This window comes from Haliotis cracherodii, unplaced genomic scaffold (genome assembly GCF_022045235.1).
Source record: "Haliotis cracherodii isolate W230 unplaced genomic scaffold, xgHalCrac1.p SCAF_19, whole genome shotgun sequence".
In the NCBI taxonomy this organism is placed as follows: domain Eukaryota; kingdom Metazoa; phylum Mollusca; class Gastropoda; order Lepetellida; family Haliotidae; genus Haliotis; species Haliotis cracherodii.
The window spans coordinates 5855886-5878758 of record NW_027266274.1 but is presented as its reverse complement, the minus strand read 5'-3'; the positions used below and the strand labels follow the sequence as shown (position 1 = coordinate 5878758).

At 36.8% G+C, this 22873-nt stretch overlaps 1 protein-coding gene and 1 pseudogene across 5 annotated transcripts in view; one reads left to right on the top strand and one right to left on the bottom strand.

Annotated features, from left to right (window-relative positions):
• The window catches only part of LOC139467058 (protein cycle-like), a 116128-nt gene extending 105955 nt beyond the window's left edge, over positions 1 to 10173 (top strand). For 4 of the 5 annotated variants that reach the window (XM_071248768.1, XM_071248770.1, XM_071248767.1 and 1 more), the window contains 6 exons: positions 635 to 746; positions 1368 to 1436; positions 2424 to 2472; positions 2897 to 2978; positions 5652 to 5705; positions 8100 to 10173. In XM_071248768.1, coding sequence (XP_071104869.1) covers positions 635 to 746; positions 1368 to 1436; positions 2424 to 2472; positions 2897 to 2978; positions 5652 to 5705; positions 8100 to 8281 — 548 coding nt within the window. In that variant the 3' untranslated portion in view covers positions 8282 to 10173. The remainder of the gene's footprint in view (positions 1 to 634; positions 747 to 1367; positions 1437 to 2423; positions 2473 to 2896; positions 2979 to 5651; positions 5706 to 8099) is intronic. The other variant, XM_071248772.1, reaches the window with a different exon arrangement.
• An 11458-nt stretch (positions 10174 to 21631) lies between these two features.
• On the bottom strand, positions 21632 to 22612 carry LOC139466860 (uncharacterized; annotated as a pseudogene).
• Positions 22613 to 22873: the final 261 nt, after the last annotated feature.

The window sequence follows — 22873 nt, the reverse complement described above, 5'->3', positions numbered from 1 at the left end:
ATAATACACGCTCATGTGTTATATGCACCCTTAATTATGGGAAATTAAATTCTCGAAAATATATATATCGTGTATAATATGCACAGATTCTTCACAAAATTTCCAATCTTTCAACTCTGTTTTTTCTCTCACCAAAATTATATTCTAATAAGAGCCCCCCTATTTCTAATTTTGAGAGCGCCCTGGGCGCTTATTACATCGAATACAGTATTTCTTGTTCTTATAATGGAGTGTTGAACATTTTGAACATGTATCTATGGTCATTCACGTTAACAGTATTGATAGATTCTCTTGTTTGGCTGATCTGGTATACAGGAGCTACACGCACATAAAAAGTGTAATGTTTATTATATAAAGGAAAACAGTAAAAGACAATTGGTCCAACATCCTTCTACTTAAATTACAACTTGAGCAACTAAATTTGTTCTAAATATGTTCAAAATTACTGTCGACAGTGACTATTGATTGTTTTAGCAATTAAGATGAAGTGGCAGTTATTACATTGTAATTCCATTGTGAACCACTTAGGTCACATGTTACTTTAGGTCTGCCAGCCTTTTAGTATGGCTCAATGGCTATCTTTAAGTGTCATCCTAGTATAGCAAGTGTATATCGATTATACTGCAATCAACAGAATCTGAGAAGCCTAGTAAAGAGAGTCCCTCTCTTGTGCCGCGTCTGGCAATGATGCGAGGAGCAGGACGGATCGGGAAACAGATCGCAGAACAAGCCACCGAGCAGAGCAGGTAGGAACAAATCTTCCATTGTTTCATTTTTTATTTTTTTGTACCAATATCTATTACACTTAAAAATAATCTGAAACATATACACACTCAAAATTAAATATATGCATACCCGGTAAATATCTGTTTCAAAATTTAATAATATTTTCTCTTGTAAAGTGTTATATTGTGTTGGCTAGCCCAGTTTTCTTATTTTTTAGCCTATAGCTGAATTATTTCTGTTGTGGCATATTGATGCTGAGAATAAAAGGGTTCAATTCCCAAGATGAAACCATGGTTGGAATATGGCTAGAGCAATGTTAATCTTCATTCATTCACACATGTTGAAAGTAAATCAGGGGAGGTAATCTGTGTTCAAGCGTGCCAGGAATCATTGTCTGCAAACACTAAACACTCAAACAATACCACAGAATTAGCAGTAATCTAGTAAAACATATTTAAATCAAACTTCTACTGCAGCTAATCAAATCCATGCCAAGGGTTTCCCATAAGCCTTTGCAGCTAAAATATTCTTCTGTTACCACTTGATGGCCCCGCAATTTTGTTCTTGAAATAACAAGCCAAAGACTACAGTCATGTGGACTGCCAGACTTAAACAACCCCTGGCTAATGGCCTTGTTTCAGCTTGAAAGACGAGATGATTATAGTAACGGCAGGCCCAGGAATTGGCACCGAATCTCCCCAGCTGCATGGGTAATAACCAGGACCTCTCTCTCTCTTTCTAATTGTACGACACTTTCTAGCGCAGCTTGTGGTAACGAGGCTTGTCTTCACGGCACTGTTCTATGAATATCTTGGTGGCAGACTCAAACAAGAAATGGTATCTGTTATAGAAAGAATTAATTCTTCATTAGTATGTGAAGAAAGTCACAGTTTTATCAAAAACTTGAACACAATCACATTGCTCAGGGTTATGGAACATACTTGTGTATGGAGAATGTTGTGGTGTTGCTTGGCATGGGACTAGGGTGTGTGGTGGTTGTAATGAAACTTGTGATAATTATTGCTTCCGTCCAAGGAATAGAGTGGTTTCTGGTTCCAGACAATCATTTTCATCTTTCTTTTATTCTCATTCCTAAGTTTTCGAAATAAATAATATTTGTAAAGTTAATTGTCCAGTTGACCCGTGAAGATCCTGGGTCGAATAGGTCTTCAGCAAACCATGCTGAAAAAGGCGACTATGCTTGTCGTAAAAGGCAACTAACGGGATCGGGTGGTCAGACTCGCTGACTTGGTTGATGCATGCCATCATATTCCAATTGTGTGGATCGATGCTCATGATGTCAAACACTGGATTGTCTGGTCATATAGCTGGAATATTGCTGAGTGTGGCATTAAACTACAAACAAACAATTAATGGTCCAGTTTACCGTTAAGCATACAATTTTGAACCATTTCTGCATGCGGTTGACTTTCAGGGGTTTCGTTCTATTAGGTTCAAGCTTCTTGTGTGTGAATTTTACATTTTTGACATTAGTTTCAGGCTTATCAATTTTATCTTAAACATGGTGTTTTTGAACCAATTTTTAACATCTTGTTTAGTAATTTTGAAAGAAATTACAAGGTTGTGGGCTTGGCTAAGAATTTCTCTGCTTTCACTGGTCACAGATCATGGTTTCTTTTTAAAGTCATTTTTGACAAGATGAAGGAATTAATTTTGCATGTTTACATCCTTTTCAGAAGTCCGTCTCCAGTCAGTGGTAATGTTGTGCCATCTCCTGCCCTCCAGGTGAGACGTTTGTAGAAACTGCTGTTTTTCAGTTTAAATGCTTGAACAATAAGTTTGGGGAAAAAATAGAATGATTGTCAAGTATAGCTCTTTATCAAAAACACAAAAAATGAAGATGATTATGCAAACAATGCTTCATGGCCTTGTGAAACTGAGACATTGTTTTTGTGCATACATAGATCCAGAGGGGGCAAAGGTGCAGAGTTGTGTCCCTTTGGTGTGCCAGAATCCTGTGATCCTAGATTCAATGTTTCTGGGCTTGTGACCATCACATACTTTTGGGGTGCAACAGAGTAGTAAACATCAAAGATCTGCATCATTTTTGGGTTTTCTCCCACATCAAGCGGACATGCAATAATAACTGCTATGCTGTTAGATGCAGCGGTAAACACAACTCACTTACTCACCTTGTGATGTATTTCAGAATGACATGTCTCCGGGGACTGCCAGTAACACAGTGTCGACAACCAATGCTGCTTCTGCTGCCAACAATGCCCAATCTGAAGGTAAAATATGCATTCACTGTTCATTTGGTTCATTGTTGTAACACACACATTCTTGACTTAATGGGTATAAGATTGTCGATGTAACACACACATTCTTGACTTAATGTGTATACAATTGTCGAAGTAACACACACATTCTTGACTTAATGCATATACCATTGTCGATGTAACACACATTCTTGACTTAATGCATATACCATTGTCGATGTAACACACACATTCTTGACTTAATGCATATACTGTTGTCGATGTAACACACACATTCTTGACCTAATCCATATACTGTTGTCGATGTAACACACAAATTCTTGACTTAATGCATATACCATTGTCGATGTAACACACACATTCTTGACCTAATGCATATACTGTTGTCGATGTAACACACAAATTCTTGACTTAATGCATATACCATTGTCGATGTAACACACACATTCTTGACTTAATGCATATACTGTTGTCGATGTAACACACACATTCTTGACCTAATGCGTATACAATTGTCGATGTAACACACACATTCTTGACTTAATGCGCATACCATTGTCGATGTAACACACACATTCTTGATGGAATGCATATACCATTGTCAATGTAACACACACATTCTTGACTTAATGCGCATACCATTGTCGATGTAACACATACATTTTTTACTTAATGCATATACTGTTGCCGATGTAACACACACATTCTTGACCTAATGCATATACGATTGTCGATGTAACACACACATTCTTGACCTAATGCATATACTGTTGTCGATGTAACACACACATTCTTGACTTAATGCATATACTGTTGCCGATGTAACACACACATTCTTGACCTAATGCATATACGATTGTCGATGTAACACACACATTTTTGACTTAATGCATATACTGTTGTCGATGTAACACACACATTCTTGACCTAATCCATATACTGTTGTGGATGTAACACACAAATTCTTGACTTAATGCATATACCATTGTCGAAGTAACACACACATTCTTGACTTAATGCATATACTGTTGTCGATGTAACACACACATTCTTGACCTAATGCGTATACAATTGTCGATGTAACACACACATTCTTGACTTAATGCGCATACCATTGTCGATGTAGCACACACATTCTTGATGGAATGCATATACCATTGTCAATGTAACACACACATTCTTGACTTAATGCGCATACCACTGTCGATGTAACACATACATTTTTGACTTAATGCATATACTGTTGCCGATGTAACACACACATTCTTGACCTAATGCATATACGATTGTCGATGTAACACACACATTCTTGACTTAATGCATATACTGTTGTCGATGTAACACACACATTCTTGACCTAATCCATATACTGTTGTTGATGTAACACACACATTCTTGACCTAATGCGTATACAATTGTCGATGTAACACACACATTCTTGACTTAATGCGCATACCATTGTCGATGTAACACACACATTCTTGATGGAATGCATATACCATTGTCAATGTAACACACACATTCTTGACTTAATGCGCATACCATTGTCGATGTAACACATACATTTTTGACTTAATGCATATACTGTTGCCGATGTAACACACACATTCTTGACCTAATGCATATACGATTGTCGATGTAACACACACATTCTTGACTTAATGCATATACTGTTGTCGATGTAACACACACATTCTTGACCTAATCCATATACTGTTGTTGATGTAACACACACATTCTTGACTTAATGCATATACCATTGTCGATGTAACACACACATTTTTGACCTAATGCATATACAATTGTCGATGTTACACACACATTCTTGACCTAATGCGGATACAATTGTCGATGTAACACACACATTCTTGACTTAATGCGCATACCATTGTCGATGTAACACTCACATTCTTGTCGGAATGCATATACCATTGTCGATGTAACACACATTCTTGACTTAATGCGTATACCATTGTCGATGTAACACTAACATTCTTGATGGAATGCATATACCATTGTCGATGTAACACACACATTCTTGACTTAATGCATATACTGTTGTCGATGTAACACACACATTCTTGACCTAATGCGTATACAATTGTCGATGTAACACACACATTCTTGACTTAATGCGCATACCATTGTCGATGTAACACTCACATTCTTGACGGAATGCATATACCATTGTCGATGTAACACACATTCTTGACTTAATGCGTATACCATTGTCGATGTAACACAAACATTCTTGACGGAATGCATATACCATTGTCGATGTAACACACATTCTTGACGGAATGCATATACCATTGTCGATGTAACACAAACATTCTTGACGGAATGCATATACCATTGTCGATGTAACACACATTCTTGACGGAATGCATATACCATTGTCGATGTAACACAAACATTCTTGACGGAATGCATATACCATTGTCGATGTAACACACACATTCTAGAAAAAAAAATGAAAAGGAGTGCAACTGAAGTTAGATTGCATCAGTTCTGAAATTAAAGATTGTTCTGGGCTCCATTTGGACTTTATTTGTTTTATGTTGTAGATTTATATTTGTTAATAAAGTTAATAAAGTGGGTTTCCCAATATGTGGGTTTATGATTCTTTATTAGACGCTGATCTTGAAGTATCTAGAGCAAATAAAGATGTTCCCCTTCTTTCAGCTTGTGTGCCAACAACAATGAATGGGCTGAGCACTCACACTCAGTCACAGCCAGGTGAGTAGGCCAGGCCAAGGTGCCATGTTTACACTCATATCGTCCTCTATTACATAGGTTATCATTTCCATTCTGCTTTGTTAAGTACTCTGGAAGGATGTGCTACTATTGCTCTGTTTGGAGCTTGATTTGAATGACACTATGCTGAGCAGACCTGTCCAATTACATTACTCTCGTGAGCACGAGAAATTCTTTGCTGAGTTAGTGAGTTGGGTTTAACGCCACTTTTTCCAGTTATATCGCTGCGTGTCAGAAGGAAAGCCCGAAGTGATGCAGGTCTTTACCACTTTGGTGAAACCCACGAGCACGGGTATGGTGCTGACAAACCTAGAAACATAATTGAGGCGAACTGGGATTCAAACCCACAATTATAGGTTTCTGGCGTGCCAAGGGCCGCAACACTGGATTACCCATGGCCCCCTTTGTTCAGTCAGAAATGGGAGCGATAGAGGTGGTGACAGCACTTCTGAGACGAAGCTATGGTGCTGAAAGGGTACAGGGTATTTTCTGTAATAGTATTGGGATATATTGCTCCAGAGGATAAGAGCAGATGCTCCTGTGTGTAAGAAGTGAATTGTGTCATTAGCCATTATTTTACCCCATCTGTCTGCATAAGTTCAATTCTAGATGTTAAGAACAAGAATGAAGCTCAGGGAATTGTTGTCAATGTTGGAACTGACAGGTTTGGGTCACCTGAAGATCTGAATGTGCTCAAACACTATTCATATCGCACATGCATCGCCTCAAACACTATTCATATCACACATGCATCTTCTCAAACACTATTCATGTCACACATGCAGCTACTCACACACTAATCATATCACACATGCAGCTACTCAAACACTATTCATGTCACGCATGCAGCTACTCAAACACTATTCATGTCACACATGCAGCTACTCAAACACTATCTATATCACGCATGCAGCTACTCAAACACTATTCATGTCACACATGCAGCTACTCAAACACTATCTATATCACGCATGCAGCTACTCAAACACTATTCATGTCACACATGCAGCTACTCAAACACTATCTATATCACACATGCAGCTACTCAAACACTATTCATATCACACATGCAGCTTCTCAAACACTATTCATGTCACACATGCAGCTACTCAAACACTATCTATATCACACATGCAGCCTCTCAAACACTATTCATATCACACATGCAGCTACTCAAACACTATTCATATCACGCATGCAGCTACTCAAACACTATTCATGTCACACATGCAGCTACTCAAAGACTATCTATATCACGCATGCAGCTACTCAAACACTATTCATGTCACACATGCAGCTACTCAAACACTATCTATATCACACATGCAGCTGCTCAAACACTATTCATGTCACACATGCAGCTACTCAAACACTATTCATATAACACATGCAGCTTCTCAAACACTATTCATATCACACATGCAGCTACCCAAACACCAATTATATCACACATGCAGCTTCTCAACACTATTCATATCACACATGTTGGAGCTCAAACACTATTCATATCACACATGCAGCTACTCAAACATTATTCATATCAGACATGTTGGAGTTCAAACTCTATTCATATCATGCATGCAGCTACTCAAACACTAATCATATCACACATGCAGCTACTCAAACACTATTCATATCACACATGCCGCTCCTCAAACACTATTCATATCACACATGCAGCTTCTCAAACACAATTCATATTACATATCCAGGTACTCACACACTATTCATATCACGCATGCAGCTCTTCAAACACTATTCATATCACACATGCAGCTACTCAAACATTAATCATATTACATATGCAGGTACTCACACAGTATTCATATCATGCATGCAGCTCCTCAAACACTATTCATATCACACATGCAGCTACTCAAACACTAATCATATTACATACTCAGGTACTCACACACAATTCATATCACACATGCAGCTACTCAAACACTAATCATATTACACATGCAGCTACTCAAACACTAATCATATTACATATGCAGGTACTCACACACTATTCATATCACGCATGCAGCTACTCACACACTATTCATATCACGCATGCAGCTGCTCTAACACTATTCATATGACATATGCAGCTTCTCAAACACTATTCATATGATATATGCAGTTACTCACACATATTACACATGCAGGTGTTGAAAAACTTATCATATGACACGTGAATTTTCAAATGAATTTTCAATATCTAGCATGTATCTGCTGATGATATCAATCACTGGATTTTCTGGCCCAGACTTGATTTTTTACAGACTGCCGTCATATACTGGAATATTGTTGTGTGTGGCATTGAACAACAAACAAAAAGACAAAACTACTTACTGATGTTTTTACTAAGACTTCTCTGTCCTGTTTCAGCCACTTCCAATGACTCTGTGCTGTTTGCCAACGTCATCCAGGAGCAGGATGAAGACAAGCGACAGAACCCAAGTACAGACAACAATGATGAAGCTGCACTTGCATTCCTCATGAGTTTACTAGAAGCAGATGCTGGTCTTGGGGGCCCTGTAGACTTTAACAATCTTCCCTGGCCATTGTGATGAAGTAGTTTAATAGCTATGACGTGTGGACATGCCTGAGGCCATCATGGAAATGGAATTGTGGGTAAAGACGCCTACTGTGCACCCTACCGGTGATTCTGTACCTAAATAAAGACAGATTGTAACACAGGGCTCAAAAATCTCCAGGTGGTCAAAGGAATGGGACAGTGTGATCTGATTTGGTGCATTAGATGAAAAGGAAATGCCTTTGTTTTTGTAATACTGTTTAAAAAAATCAAAACTTGGCCATTTCATTTCTTAAGGACAGTTTTAACTGCCTCCATTTTGAATTTGCAGAAAGAAGGTTGTGAAGAAATTATTCCAAAGTGCCAGAGGAGGTATGTTTTCATCTATCCTCACTAAGAAAATGGTAGTGAGGAATTCATCCAGAAGTGCCAGATAAACTATTTTCTTTGATTTGATTCTGACATGGATGATTTGTGAATACATCATCCAAACTTCATCTTCTTGGCAGTGAGGAGATCTTTCAGGACAATGAGAAAAAATTATCGGACTTTCAGGATGCTTCACACTGTTTTGACTGCCTTCTCTGACTATGGTAGTGAGCACAGCAGCTAGAGCAAGTCTCTGTTGTATTTGTGTCACAATGGTCACATACCATAGCAGAACCAAAAGCATCAACCATGAGAAATGAATGACACTGCTTCATTTTCAGTCAGTTTGAAATGAAAGAAGAACTGTTCAGCATTATTTTGTGCCTAGAACTCAACTTTTGTTGTTTGTTAAGGAATGAGAAGTCAGTTGTATGGAACTGGTCACCGTTTCATGAACCTTTATGTAACCACTGGATATAGATTGTGTTTCATTTAGTGATGACAGATGTTGGTTACTGATGCTGGTTACCGATGCTGGTTATAAATGTGGTTACAGATGTTGGATGAAATAAGGCACCTCTGAGACAGATAAATGTTGGGTCAAAGGTCATAGAACCCTTATGCCATTGGCGCTCTGACACTCTCGAAGAAGAGCTGATTGAAGCGCCAACGGTTGTCTCCATTAACTTGGTTGGATGTTGTGGTGAGATGAAGTAAATCAAGATGTCCTATCAGCATTGTATAAGTTGAGGAAGAGGTGCTAGGACAATTCAGCTCAGTGATAAATTGTGTGTTTGGTGAAGAATTGAGGACCACAGAACCCTGAAAGTTCAGAATTATACTCTATGACAAGATTATTTGCTCTGATGTATCATGTGTAATTGAACAAGGTCACATTCATTTGTGCATAGGTGATGAAATATGTCATTAGCACTTGGATTTTTGAAAATATGACAAGATATCTCAGGTTTTGTGTTACTTACGACTGGTGAAAGATGAGTTCATTCTCATGTGCAAAAATCAGCCTTATATAGACTGTCATCTGATGTTAAGCCTTCATTCCTATGTGTGTTATACTCACGGTATGCATGTTGAAACCCTATTCCAGTTAAAGGCCAATAACAGCAATAGTGAATATGCTCACTGTTCAGCTGGAAAGAACATGAGTGGAATAATGGCCGTCAACTACAAATATGTTGAGCATGGTTCTGTGATGTCCAGAGGAGCTTGTGTCTTGAATTTATTGAACTCTGTTTTGCCTTCCAAAGGACTTGTTGATGAAGTGATGAGATCGTGATAGACTGTTATGTTTCAAGTGTATATAATGGTCACATGAACAGTTTGTATAGTATTGTAAGTTATAAAAGATACCTGTATTGTTGACAATGTTATTGTGCCTGAATATTTGTATTGCCTATCTTTGTTCATGGTGTTCAGTTAGATGATATTTGTTGCTTTGAAATCCTTGAGACACAAAAATAATTTATTTATCCTTGATCTGTTGTGTATTGTCTGAATATATATTTATATGCCTCTGTTGAGACATATTTAATATAACTGTATCATGTACATATTTAAAATGTATCCAGATTTTTATGAACTCATATTTTATAAAAGTATCATCAGGCATTAATTTAAATTCTTATTTAACAGATTTTCCTGACAAAATGCCAACATAGATGTTGTAATGTTGATTTGATGATATTTCTTCTAAAAAAAATCATATGATAAATACAAAACAAAATCTTGTTAAACATGTTAAGTAAATGCTTTTATAATTTCATTAATTCTTTTGAAATTAGGCTACATAGAAAACACATACGTCTGGCCTAGTTTCAACATAAGTCAAATCAAATTTCTTGGCTTTTTTCCTATTTTATTCACATACAAAAGGTTTTCTTTAAGAACCATGAAGTTGATGATTACCATTGCAGGTCTATGCACTGAAGTTCATGCTCATCGGATTAACCATTCACAATGCAGTAAGACGTGATTAATGTACTGACAGGTTGCTTCGGGTTTTCTTGGGGTTCTTTTTCAGTTAAAATTCAACAAAAACGACAGATTAGTTTTCAATGAAAATGCAAGTACGTTTATTCCATGTACAGATTATATAAAAAACTCTCCCTCATAAGTCCCTAAAATAAAAGTTTATTCTCTGTTAAAGGGATGTTACACACATTGCCTGGAAGTCTGTGGTCCAACAAATTGCTGTCCAGAGTTGCATCCCTTGGCTATGCTAGGATCCACTGATCCAATGTTCGAACAACAGATGTCACAACTGTAATTAAAGGTTCCACCTATCAATATTGTAAACGTTTATGACCTGCACCAATTCTTCTACATTATTGAATCCCCGAAGATCCGGGGTAGAATAGGTCTTCAGCAACCCATGCTTGCTGTAAAAGGCGACTACGTTTGTCTTAAGAGGCAACTTAAGGGATCGGGTGGTCAGACTCACTGGCTTGGTTGATGCATGTCAACGATCCCAATTGCCTGGATCGATGCTCATGATGTCAATCACTGGATTGTCTGGTCTAGACTCGATTATTTACAGAACGCTGTCATATAGCTGGAATATTGCTAAGTGCGGCATTAAACAACAAACAAACAAACATTTTTGAGCTGACAGGCCATCACATAACAGACATTCTGTTCAATGTGGAAATAAACTTTCAATGAAATGTTTCAGTTGGATAAGGCAGATGTGTATTCATTAAGGGGACTTTCTGCAGGAATTTATTTCGATGTTCTCAGATGCCAAAATTAGGTGCAAGGTTACAGCAGATATAATTTCCAATCTGTTCCCGATTCAAATTATAACTATTATATTTATAAGATGTGCAAAAATGTTTTTTACTTCACTGAAAATGACCAAGAAAGAGAAAAAGGTTTCATGCTTTGTTTAGCTGAAAATTTAGTGAATGTAATGTTAGAATATTCCAAAATTTGATTTTGACCCCCAAAATGTTTTCGACAATTGGCTTACCATAGGAATTTGGTTTAGATTCATCCCTGATCTTAATACAGCATGCATGATGTATGCTTAGTAGCATACAGTTCTTAAACAACAAAATAATATTTGTTATCAGATACATGTTCTTCTAAAAGATTCATCATGATCACATAGTGATTGAACAGAAATATGTTCGATATAATTTTATACTAATTTTCTGATTAGCGATGTTAAAACAAAATGTGAAAATGTTAAAAGACAAGCTAAAATCATTGAAGGTTATTGTGGACATTTGAAAAGCTTTCAAAACACAAATTTCGAAAGGTCTATCTACTCAGTTGGGTTTGGTTGTTTGTTGTTTAATGCAGCCTTCGATATATTCCAGCTATATGACGGTGTTTGCAAAAATACTTGTTTGGTGACAGAGATAAATGAGATCTAAAGTGCCTTAGTAAATCAATTTAATTGATGTTGATACTTGGTTTATTGAAATCAATAGTTTGCTTCTTGAAGTTAATATTATGTTTATTGAGGTCAATAAAATGTTTATTAATGTCAATAGATTTCTTTTGGAGGTCAATAAAATGTTTGTTGAGGTCAGTAAAATGTCTTGTCAAGGTGCAGAACAATCATTAGTATGAACAGCTTACAGTACATACTATAGAAATCCTGAAACATAAAAAGATTCTACAAACATCATTCAAAATGAGTAACTATCAACTTCTTAAATGATAATTTTTCAAATGCATTGTATATAGAAGCTGGCAACTGCAAAAAAAGAAAAAGAAAAAAGGAACAAAGCCTCACAATTTCATGCCAAATAGAATACATATATATTGAGATTCAAAATGAATTTCTTTATATTTGGACCAATCATGACCATTTTGTTGGTTAGGCAAATATGTTAACCTTAATATGAAAAAAGTGAAGTGTGGCATGATGTTGTGTTTTCACAGATCCAGGCAATAGACTTTAACTGGATTCCTGGAGTGTTCCTTAAGAAGTGTTTTAATGTGAAAGATGTTCGAAACAACGATAATTATGTTTCTGTATGACAATCAAAGACCCAGAATAGTATTTTTAAGAATATTGCATATGTCAATATTATAAGGATATTTTGGATTTATACCATTCCCACCCAATTTTATCAACGACAAAATATCCAAATTTGATAAAAAATTCAATGTATAGAATATCCCTGTGGATAAGATTTTTTTCTGTGTGATATATATTTTGAGGCCTTCAAAGTTTTTTAAGTATATATAAGTGTCCCGAGCAGTTTGTTGTTTATATATGACCTATTGTGTTCCTGACTTCGGGATGGGACAGTCTTGTGTCTTACGTTAAATAAAAAGACTCCAGATTTGTATATTTTTTATTTTATGATTTTGTGAATGGCAATCTCGTCCTACTGTTACGTTGTTGTTTACTGTACAATATATGTCATCTTCCTCTGAGTAATAGGGCATGTTTAAAAAAATACTAACCAGGCATTTGATAAGGAAATGTTAAAAATCTGAAATTCCTTGGATCTTTTGGTGCCAACATTTGGTACATTTTGGAACCAAGTTCTTGGGACTCACATGATGACAGAGGACAGGCTGGGACATGAATTTTTAGTTTGTTTTATTATGACTACTAGTGTAATATATATATATATATATATATATATATATGTATATCTATATATATATATATGTGTGTGTTTTCATGATAACTACTAATATATATGAATGAGTGTTGTTAGATCCATTTCTGAAAACTTACAAGAGCGGAATATTCTCTTGACATAACAATTTATTGTAATTATATAAATAATGACAATAGATTTGAAGTTAGATAGGATGTCAAAGGTTTATATTTCTGTTAAAGTGATTTTATATAGTTTGTTATATGACAAATTTTATATTTATGTGATTTCATGATTATTGTTAATGGCTTCAGATTCATTGTTAAACATACAACTTACACGAGAGGATCATCATCTTGACATGACAATTTTATAAAGACAACGCTTTTAATGTTGAATAGGATATCAAAGGGTTTTGTTTAACACCCGCAGTACATATTTTAATGTTCAATGATTTTTTTAAAAGCAATTTAGTGTTGCGTTTCAAAGGAGTTTGAAATGAAAAAGAAAAAGTGATGTGTTTAAGAGCATTAGGGAATACTGAATACAGGACTCTTAATACGTGGAATATGCAAATATTCATGTGTGCGTCATCTGTCAATATGTATTTGAGTCCCACCTGTCACCACTGAGCTCAATTATATGTTAATACAACCATTGTGATGACATTAACCACTTACCATCGTGATGCCTGTCAACAGGTTTAATGTATTCATGGAAGAAACATATTTTTGAACTTATCCTATCTCACTCTATGCATTTCTCATTCTTCTTTCGATCCTGAGTGGGAATGTGCCTAAAACCATGGTACCCAGCTTTTAACAAAACAATCCACCCGAACACATCTAGACTCACAAAGGCCACCTCACAACTCTCTGGGTTCCGCTTTTCATGCCAGTCGACCTACAGGCACTGAACACGTGATTTCCCTGGCTAAATCATTCTTTGTCCAATCGTCAACATTTGGTGACATGCTCTCGTGAGAGAATCCATATGGCTTTTCTCTTTGTTCAAATTTTCCCTCTTTGAAGACCTTGTGACATCTCCTTTGGTTGTTTTTTTTCAACATTGTGATGCCTGTCAATTATGTTCATGGAAGAAACATGTTGTTCATTGTTCATGTGTTCTTGATGTTTTCAGTTGCATTTTTCTGTTCGAATGACGTTATATTTGGCTTAACACAGGTCATGTATTTATGTTCTTCAATTTTGCTATGGTTCTGTATGGTTAAACTGGTCGTAAGTTCATAATTTTACAGTACAAATTTGAGATTTTTCTACGCATTTGTATGATGAATTTACAATTGGATGTCTTCTGCCTTGTTCAAAATACCTCCTTCTTCAAGGAAGGAATATCTTAAGTGAAAACATCTCTATCTGAAGAACTTTCAGTAAGAATATTTGTTGAGAACATTTCTGTTAGTTATTATGGTAATGAGATTCATATATGCATTTTTAGATGTATCACATTTTGGGCTCTGTATCTGGGAGATGCTAATGGGATAAGACTATATCAGGATTGTGAGAAGGGTACCAAGTTATCAGAACAGTCTGCTCTTCGGCTACCAATCTCACAGATTCCTGTTTTTTTACCAAAGTTGGTTGTAATTAATTTTCTTTTGGGGGGGAACAGAAACCGAATCTTTGCAAGTGAGGTCTCTGTACGTTTTGCTACAGTTGTACCATAGTGTCTTGTAGTAAATGAACTTTAAGTAGTATTTCAGAAGAGGTTCTGTCAATGTAATATTTCAGTATATCACTTATACTGTCACTTTTGGTTATGTCAAATCACCTCTATTAGTGTAGTGACAAGGGATAGGGTCTTAACAAAACATCTCTGACATAAAAACAGGACTAAATGTGTGAATGTCTTTATACCATAAACTCTTCTCATGCTCAGTCGTTTAAGGATAACACCAAATGTATCAGATTACCCAGTTTTGTTTTGTTCTTTCAGTTTTATTTTTTTAAATGATACACATACATCTTTAATTATGAAAACAATAGTTGTATTTAGATAGAAATACCTAATTGAAACCAATCTCATTAAAATCAGATCTTAGTTCTCGCTGAAGCTAAACAAAGATCTGAGGACATCCCATTACGGGTCACGTCAGAACGTCCTTTCGCGAACTTTGACCGACCACTGAAATGGGATGTCCTCAGATCTTTGTTTAGCGATAGCGAGAACTAAGATCTGATTTTAATGAAATTGAATTGAAACATGCTTCAAGATGAAGATGTTTGCAGTTGAGTGTTAACCTTCAGAAGATTGTTAATGGTACACTTATTTGGGTACCAACATCCATGTGTCTAACATTCCAGTTTACTCTATGAACTTATGCTTGAACCTATGGGAGAGCAGTGCTGATTGTTGAGCCTACTGCATGACGTGACAGCTTGATCCTGGGACGTCCACTCAGATAGGACCTGTATGGTGTTTGTTGTGAATGGTGCCAGGCCAGTGGTCAGCTTGACATCTTGTTACACAATAAATTATTTTAGAAAAATACATGTTTTGTTATAAATATTGCAACATCATGGAAAAATTTGGATTTGTCCGTGTGTTGGAAAACACTGCATTCTGCAGCATTCCAGCTATGAAACAGTGGTCTTAAATGATAGTCAGAACAAGGACACTGATCTATTGAACACCGATCCATGTCATGGAAATATGATAACACACTATCAACAAAGTCACCAAGCTTAACTGTTTGATTGGCATTCTAGAAGTTGGACACTCCAGCATGATAATGGTGTTAGAACTTACATCGAAATGTTTCTATATGCAATAGTGAGTGAGTGAGTGAGTTTGGTTTAACACCGCTTTTAACAGTATTCCAGTTACATCGCGGCGTGTCAGCTTAATATGGGAGGAAAGCCCGAAGTGATGCAGGTCTCAGACGTTTACCACTTTGGTGAAACCCACGAGCACACCTAGAAACATAATCGGGGCGAATCATAAGTTTCTTGCGTGCCTGAGGGACGCAACTCTGCACAGCGAATTCCGGTGCCTTAGACAACTGCCCCCGCTATATGCGATAAACCAGAAGTTGTTGCATCGCATCTTTATGACCAGTGTAGTGTAACCTTAGGTTCCGGGTACTTTACCCTTCTACCTATGGTCACTTCTACTTATCAACTACTCCTTGGTTCTAGGGATGATGTAGCTCTCTCAAAATCACAAGTCAGATGGTTTGCTCCAGTCCTTTTTATTTATGATAGAATTATTCCTAAATATGTACACATGGTCCTCAGATTAGTTCTTGTTGTTGCCTGATATAAATACAACACATACCTAGATGATGGATGAAGAGCCTGATGGTTTTTCTGATGAACGTTAACTCTACTTCTTTTCTGACTAAGGATCCCAAAACCACAGTGAACCGTTCTGTTCAGCTGTATGCTCCCGACTCCATGCACCACTCTCGGACAACTAACAAAATACTATCGATGATAATTTTAACTCCTCCCACCGAAATCATATTTGACATTATGAGAAATGAATCATAACGCTCACTTCTCTATGATCCCCAATTCCCATTTCAATCAGTCTTTCCATCAAGTTCTTCTAACCAAACACTCAACTAATTTCCTAAATTAATGGTCAAATCATTGGTCAACTGAATATACCCACAACTCAAAACAACCCTAGATGTAAACCCAATACTCTGTCAGACTGGAAGGCGTCGAAAAGATTGTGATTCAAATGAAGCTTGTTATTTAGACATTCCAGTCACTTAGTAGCATGCAGAAATATTTGATCACATCAGGACTTACCAACTTTTGTCCCATCCATTCATTTCCCATCTGACCCTTATACTACAAGACCGTATTCTACTAATTTCCTCAGAGTAATGAAAAGTTATCTCTATCACTTAAGAGAAGCAAAATCAATAATCATTTGCCCTGGGGGTTATTCCCTCACCCTGTACGGTCACTTCTCTCATATGCATCCATATTTTACCCAAAAGCTCAATTTAGTAAACTACATTTTAAGTAAATATTAAAAAAACCTTTTTCCAAAATACCCTGGTTATACATGACCTTCCCGTCATAGAGCATGTCCCATGCGATTGACCAATGATCATAAAATATAAGATGTAAATACAATAGTACAATATCAATATGTAACAACATGTGTGTGTATGCATCTGAGGACCAGAAAAATCAATACAATGAAATTTTTACAAGGTAATGTCTCAGATAGGATCTGTCTTGGGTTGTACCTATCTGAGAATAATAACATGCCAAGACTTATAAAGGCATAATCAAACAATTCTTCTTTGTAAAATTTACGCTTTTTCAGTAGATGCAGATTGGTAATAAAAACATTTTCTTAACATTTCGATCTTATATTTAAAGACATATGAGCATTTTCCTTCAGGCAAAAATCACAATAGTATTCACAACACCAATAAACAACTGATGATCAGTTTCAGAGTTCTACGTATCCAATATACAATCTTACTATTCTTTGTCATCAACATGTTCCATGTCAGAATGTTCCATGACATATTCAACTTACTCTTACTCTTATGGTCTTGATCCAATGGGAAAAGTTATCCATATCAGATGATCAAAAATGTTCTATTAAATGTGGAAGTTTATTTAGAAATGATTCTCTCCATCATCTTATAGAATGAGGATGCTCATTCCTACACGTATGACAGCGTTTGACTCTGATGTCCAAAAGAGTTAATTGTCCAAAATTCAGTCATGTGTAAATCAAATAGGAAATTACTCTAAATTCATGCATTACACTCCATGAAGTCCTCTTTAACTGAAGATTACAACAGTTTGCTCTTATAATTTTTCAAGTAAATGTTGAAATTTAGCTTCAGCATCTGTACACAGTAAACAAACAACATCTCATCTGACTCAACAATCACAATAGTTTTTTTTTTTTTTTCAATATCAAAACATCAACTTATCGTAAAATCACTGGACATGCACCTATATAGAATATTGTCGAATGTCTCATTGGGCAGTGATCGCGCGTGCAATCTATCAACAAATATTCAAGTCATCAAACATGCAACAACATACATATTCCTAATGGTAAAATTCTTCACAAGTGTTATTGTACACATCTGCATCTACCAATACAGTATATGTTTTCAAACATCAATGAACTCCTGCGATGCAATGCAATGCAATGCACCATATACAACATACTGGTAACATGTAACAGATAGATTTTCTCTCATGAACTTCAACATATGTTTTTCTCATATGGTAGGTGTACCCATTCATATATATTATAAATAAGTGCATATAGGTAGCACAAAAGCATAAAACATGTAGTACGGTAACATCTTGAATACAGTATAACATCAACATTAATACAAGAGGACACTAGTATGTCTGAGATCACTTAAATTTCTAAAACTGTGACATTTCAATGCTCTCTGGTCTCTGCGGAACCAATGGATAGATGAACTTTACAACCCTAACAGCAACTGTTTGAGTAGCGATGGTGCAAGGTAGTGGAGCAGAAGGTCTCCCCGATTCGTTAACAACTATGGGATATTGTACGTTCCCATGTATCTTGTGACACATAAAAAGCTGCTTCTTCAGCTCTCATTCTGTTTGATAAGATATTGATATGTTGACGTATTATGTTCACATCACTGTCACGGCGGCACCAAATAAATTGGGTGAGAATTCACCAATAAAAGGTAGCAATACTCTCTTGGAGCAAGTCTGAGAACCAACAATTTGACCTTGAAGAATAATGTTCCTGATCAAAGTAACCCCTTCTAACATGTCTTTGTAAGTGCCGTCATGTATGCGATAAGTAAAATTCAGTATAGCCCTCATATTCTCATCACAGGATGTATGATTCGCCTGAAAACAAGTATCTCTGAGCAGAATCTGATAGTTAGAGATCTTGGGCAATTCAGTAGTGAATGTATGATACCATGTCTGTTCGTACGTTAAGTCATCCCATATATCTGAAGTTAATACCCCAGAGACAGATATCCGGAATGCATGTCGTCAATGGGTTCCACATCATCAGTAGTGTCATCACCTTAAGTGTGAAGCCTAAGGGTCCTTTAGAACGCAAATATCCAAGTTATCTCTCAGATTTTAAATCTGATCTCAGTTCCTACTGTTATCCCTATGAAGCCATATCTTCCCTAAGTGAAAACAATATCCAGCAATCCCAATTGATCGTCATCAATGTAGCATACAACACACAAACTTCACATAAATAATGTCTACCAACATTAAGAAAACCGCAGAACACAGCGCTATGCTCATACAGTCTCAATTCATGTGTCAGCAATATGTTGTACTTGTGGGTCAGTTGAATATTGATAGAGCTAAAGGCCTTGTCATGTAACTACCTTAAATTCTAGCGTCAATTAAGTCCCATTAATTTGCAGTCGTATTTTCTTTCTAACTCACATGGTTGAATCCTTGTCAACCGTCTTTGCGCAATACTGTATCATATTTCTGAGTCATTCACAACACATCTATTCTCCTCAACAGGAGGTACATAATAGCCTTCTGACTAGGCAAAACTTTCTGAACATATTACCGGTATGATTGGCCAATGATCTACACACCACGACCGATTTATAGGTCTTCACCCAGGCTACGAGAAAAAATCGACCCTCTGTCCTTCGTCCCGAGTGAATTCATCGTTAGTCTTTCGACTGTCCTCAATATACTCAGCAACTTGAGGTAGAAACATATCTACCTCACCACTAGAGACTGTCAGGCATCTCTAGACTTGATCTTTCAAGCTTTGAAACAGCATAGGCATGTCCTCATCTATGTGTTTATATTCAAATAACGTAGGCATGTCTCCTCTACGTCCTGGTCGACATAATTACTACGTGGGCATTTCTCCTCCACGGCTTAACAGCGTAGGCATGTGACCTCTACGACTTACTATCATTTCATATCTGCGTAGGCATGTTACCTCTACAACGTTGTTCATCATCTCATATCTGTGTAGGCATGTTACCTCTACAACTTTTCCAACTCCTATAGCCTATCTTAGCAACGATATTTTATTTGATGCATCTCTCAATACAGTGGGACTACAAGTTACTTATTGTATAATCTATGTTAACAACATTACACTCCATAATACGTCCGCTACTTTCATCATCTTCAGACCTATTGTTTACTTTTGTGTTTCCGCTTCGCTTTACCTGTCATTGTTCTTCTGACATGGAAATCCTCCTCAATTTCTGAATTGAGAAACTCACTTAGGACCCCTTCTCTTTTCGAGACACCCGCATATCGGACTTGGTATCGCATTCCTCTACGACTTATCAACTTCCATTTCATATTTGGATATACATATTCCTGTCACCTAATGATGGAGTCCCGTCAATATCAACATGGTTGAATGCTTTGTCACCTGTGGTGATAGGTATGGTATGTGTTTTGTCACTGTCTCCTAACTCTCCATACCCATTGGCAATATCGACTTCTTCAATGATATGAATACACAATGCTAAGAAAGTGTTATCCCAAATATAACATATGATACATTCTTCAATGATACCTATTGCTAACTTAATCTCTGAACTAGCAGGATTCATCAACCTACACAATGCTATTTGACTGACAGATGAAGTAAGATATCTAGCACCTCACACATGTAACCATTCTGCAATAGACTCAATCGCCTCAACAACGCCTAACTTAATGTACACCGGCAACAAAGTTTCATCGTGTGGTGGTGGTACCACATCACACATACATGCAACAAGGTTGGAATTAATCTGAAAAGGCAATGAACTTTGTCTCTCTAAGTCCATCCTACAAAGTCAACCTATTATGGCTAATATCAATGTTAGCCGTCTGGCTTCTCAAGAAATCTAAGCCTAACAACAAATCAATTGTTAAGGCTAAAAGACCTCAAAGTCCTGTACAACACATAGCTGACCAACTGTAAGAGGAATTGTAGATACACCGCTACACATCTACACGTCTAATGGTTTCCCATCTGCACCAACCAATAACCTTGCACCTCTTTTTGTTATAGGAAATCTACTCTCACCTCCAATAGATGAGAATACATTTGAATTTATACAGCTCAAAGTCACATAGGGCACTGTAAGTCTTTCCATAGATCTTAACCCTAATACTGCTGTGAGATAAACCCACACTACAAGGCAAAACAACAATCTCGCTCAAATCACTTATCATTTCTATGATCTGGTTCTGTATTATTTCTCATTGTAAAAGTGTGGCCTATGATGTAATCAACATTATCAAAATCAATATTTGCTATATTGGCAGCAGCCTCAAATCTTCATGTAGCACTGCCCCTGTTAACCCTTGCATACGTTTGGTTTAATTAGAAAAACAGAATCTGCTTAGGTGCCCTACCCTACAGCATTGAAAACATTGCATAGATCTCGCAAGACTCTCAGACATACTAAAATGTGTCCTACCTCATTGTCAACAAATGTTCCATAATTGTGGTTGTGACACCCTATGCTCCTCCGTGTTCATATTCCTTGGAGCAGGGCTCCAGTTTTGTCCACAGGGCACATCATTGTCACTCATGTCCCTGATATCAACATGTGTTGATGCACAAACACTTCTGTTATGTTGATGGAATGTTTGTGTCCCGCTCTTCACTGGTTGTTGGTCATCAGTACACTCAGTCCCAGTTTTAATGTACTGTTTTCTGTACATAGAGTCATCCTGATGCTGGTATGAAAAGTTCCCTCCTGTTCGAGTATTTTCTGCACTGGTCAATAAGGATACTTGTCCAACGAGCTCCTCTTTAACAGACACAAGTCTGTCATTCTCTGACGTGGCCAGTCCAAATGCAGCATCTGCTATTCTCACACTTTCCAGGACTTGATCCTTGGTCTCATGCAATCTTGTCAAAATGAACTGTTTAATGTGAGGTTGAGACTTCCTAATGATGGCATCCATGATAAAGTTGTCGTCCACTCTATCAAGATGTTTTGCCTCATATTGCAATTCTTGAAGAAAGTCCTCAAAATCCTCAGACTGTTTCTGTGTCCTATTATAAAGCTTGTCTAGTCTTTCATATCTTTTTGCTGAACTTAGTTTGTACCTTGCAAGGAAAGCTGTCTTCACCACTTTCCAGGACTTTTCACTAAAGTCTTGAGCTTCAGGCTACTGTAAAGCATTTTTGTCTAACCATAAACTAAATGCTGTCTTTGTCCATTCCTCCGAATAATTATGTAAAGAATTAAATTTCTCAAATCTGCTCAACCAGGAACTTGCAGTTTCTGGATCACTTCCATTGAATTTCTCAACAGAAAACTGACTTAGGGAAAAAGCCCTTGCCAAAGCAGCAAAACTCTTGTCTAATTTGTTTTTATTTCCAAGTCCTTCTGAAAATAAACTGTCATTTGTCTCTGTAATATCAGAGGCAGAACAATTTTCATTGTCATGAAACATTTTGAATCACTTTGGTTCTTCTCTGACAATATGTCCAAATTCAACATCATAATTTCAAGACTTCTCCTGCTCATTGTTGGTGATGAGAGATAATAACATTCCTATAATACTGCAGAAAGTTCCTATGCACACAAGCGTGCAGCCAGGGTCCTCCATCAGTGTGACTGTCCCACACTAGAAAATCAATATCACTGTTATGGTAGTAGCCGTACTACCAAAGAAATCAATAACACAGTCTCTTCATGGAACTGACCACCCCAC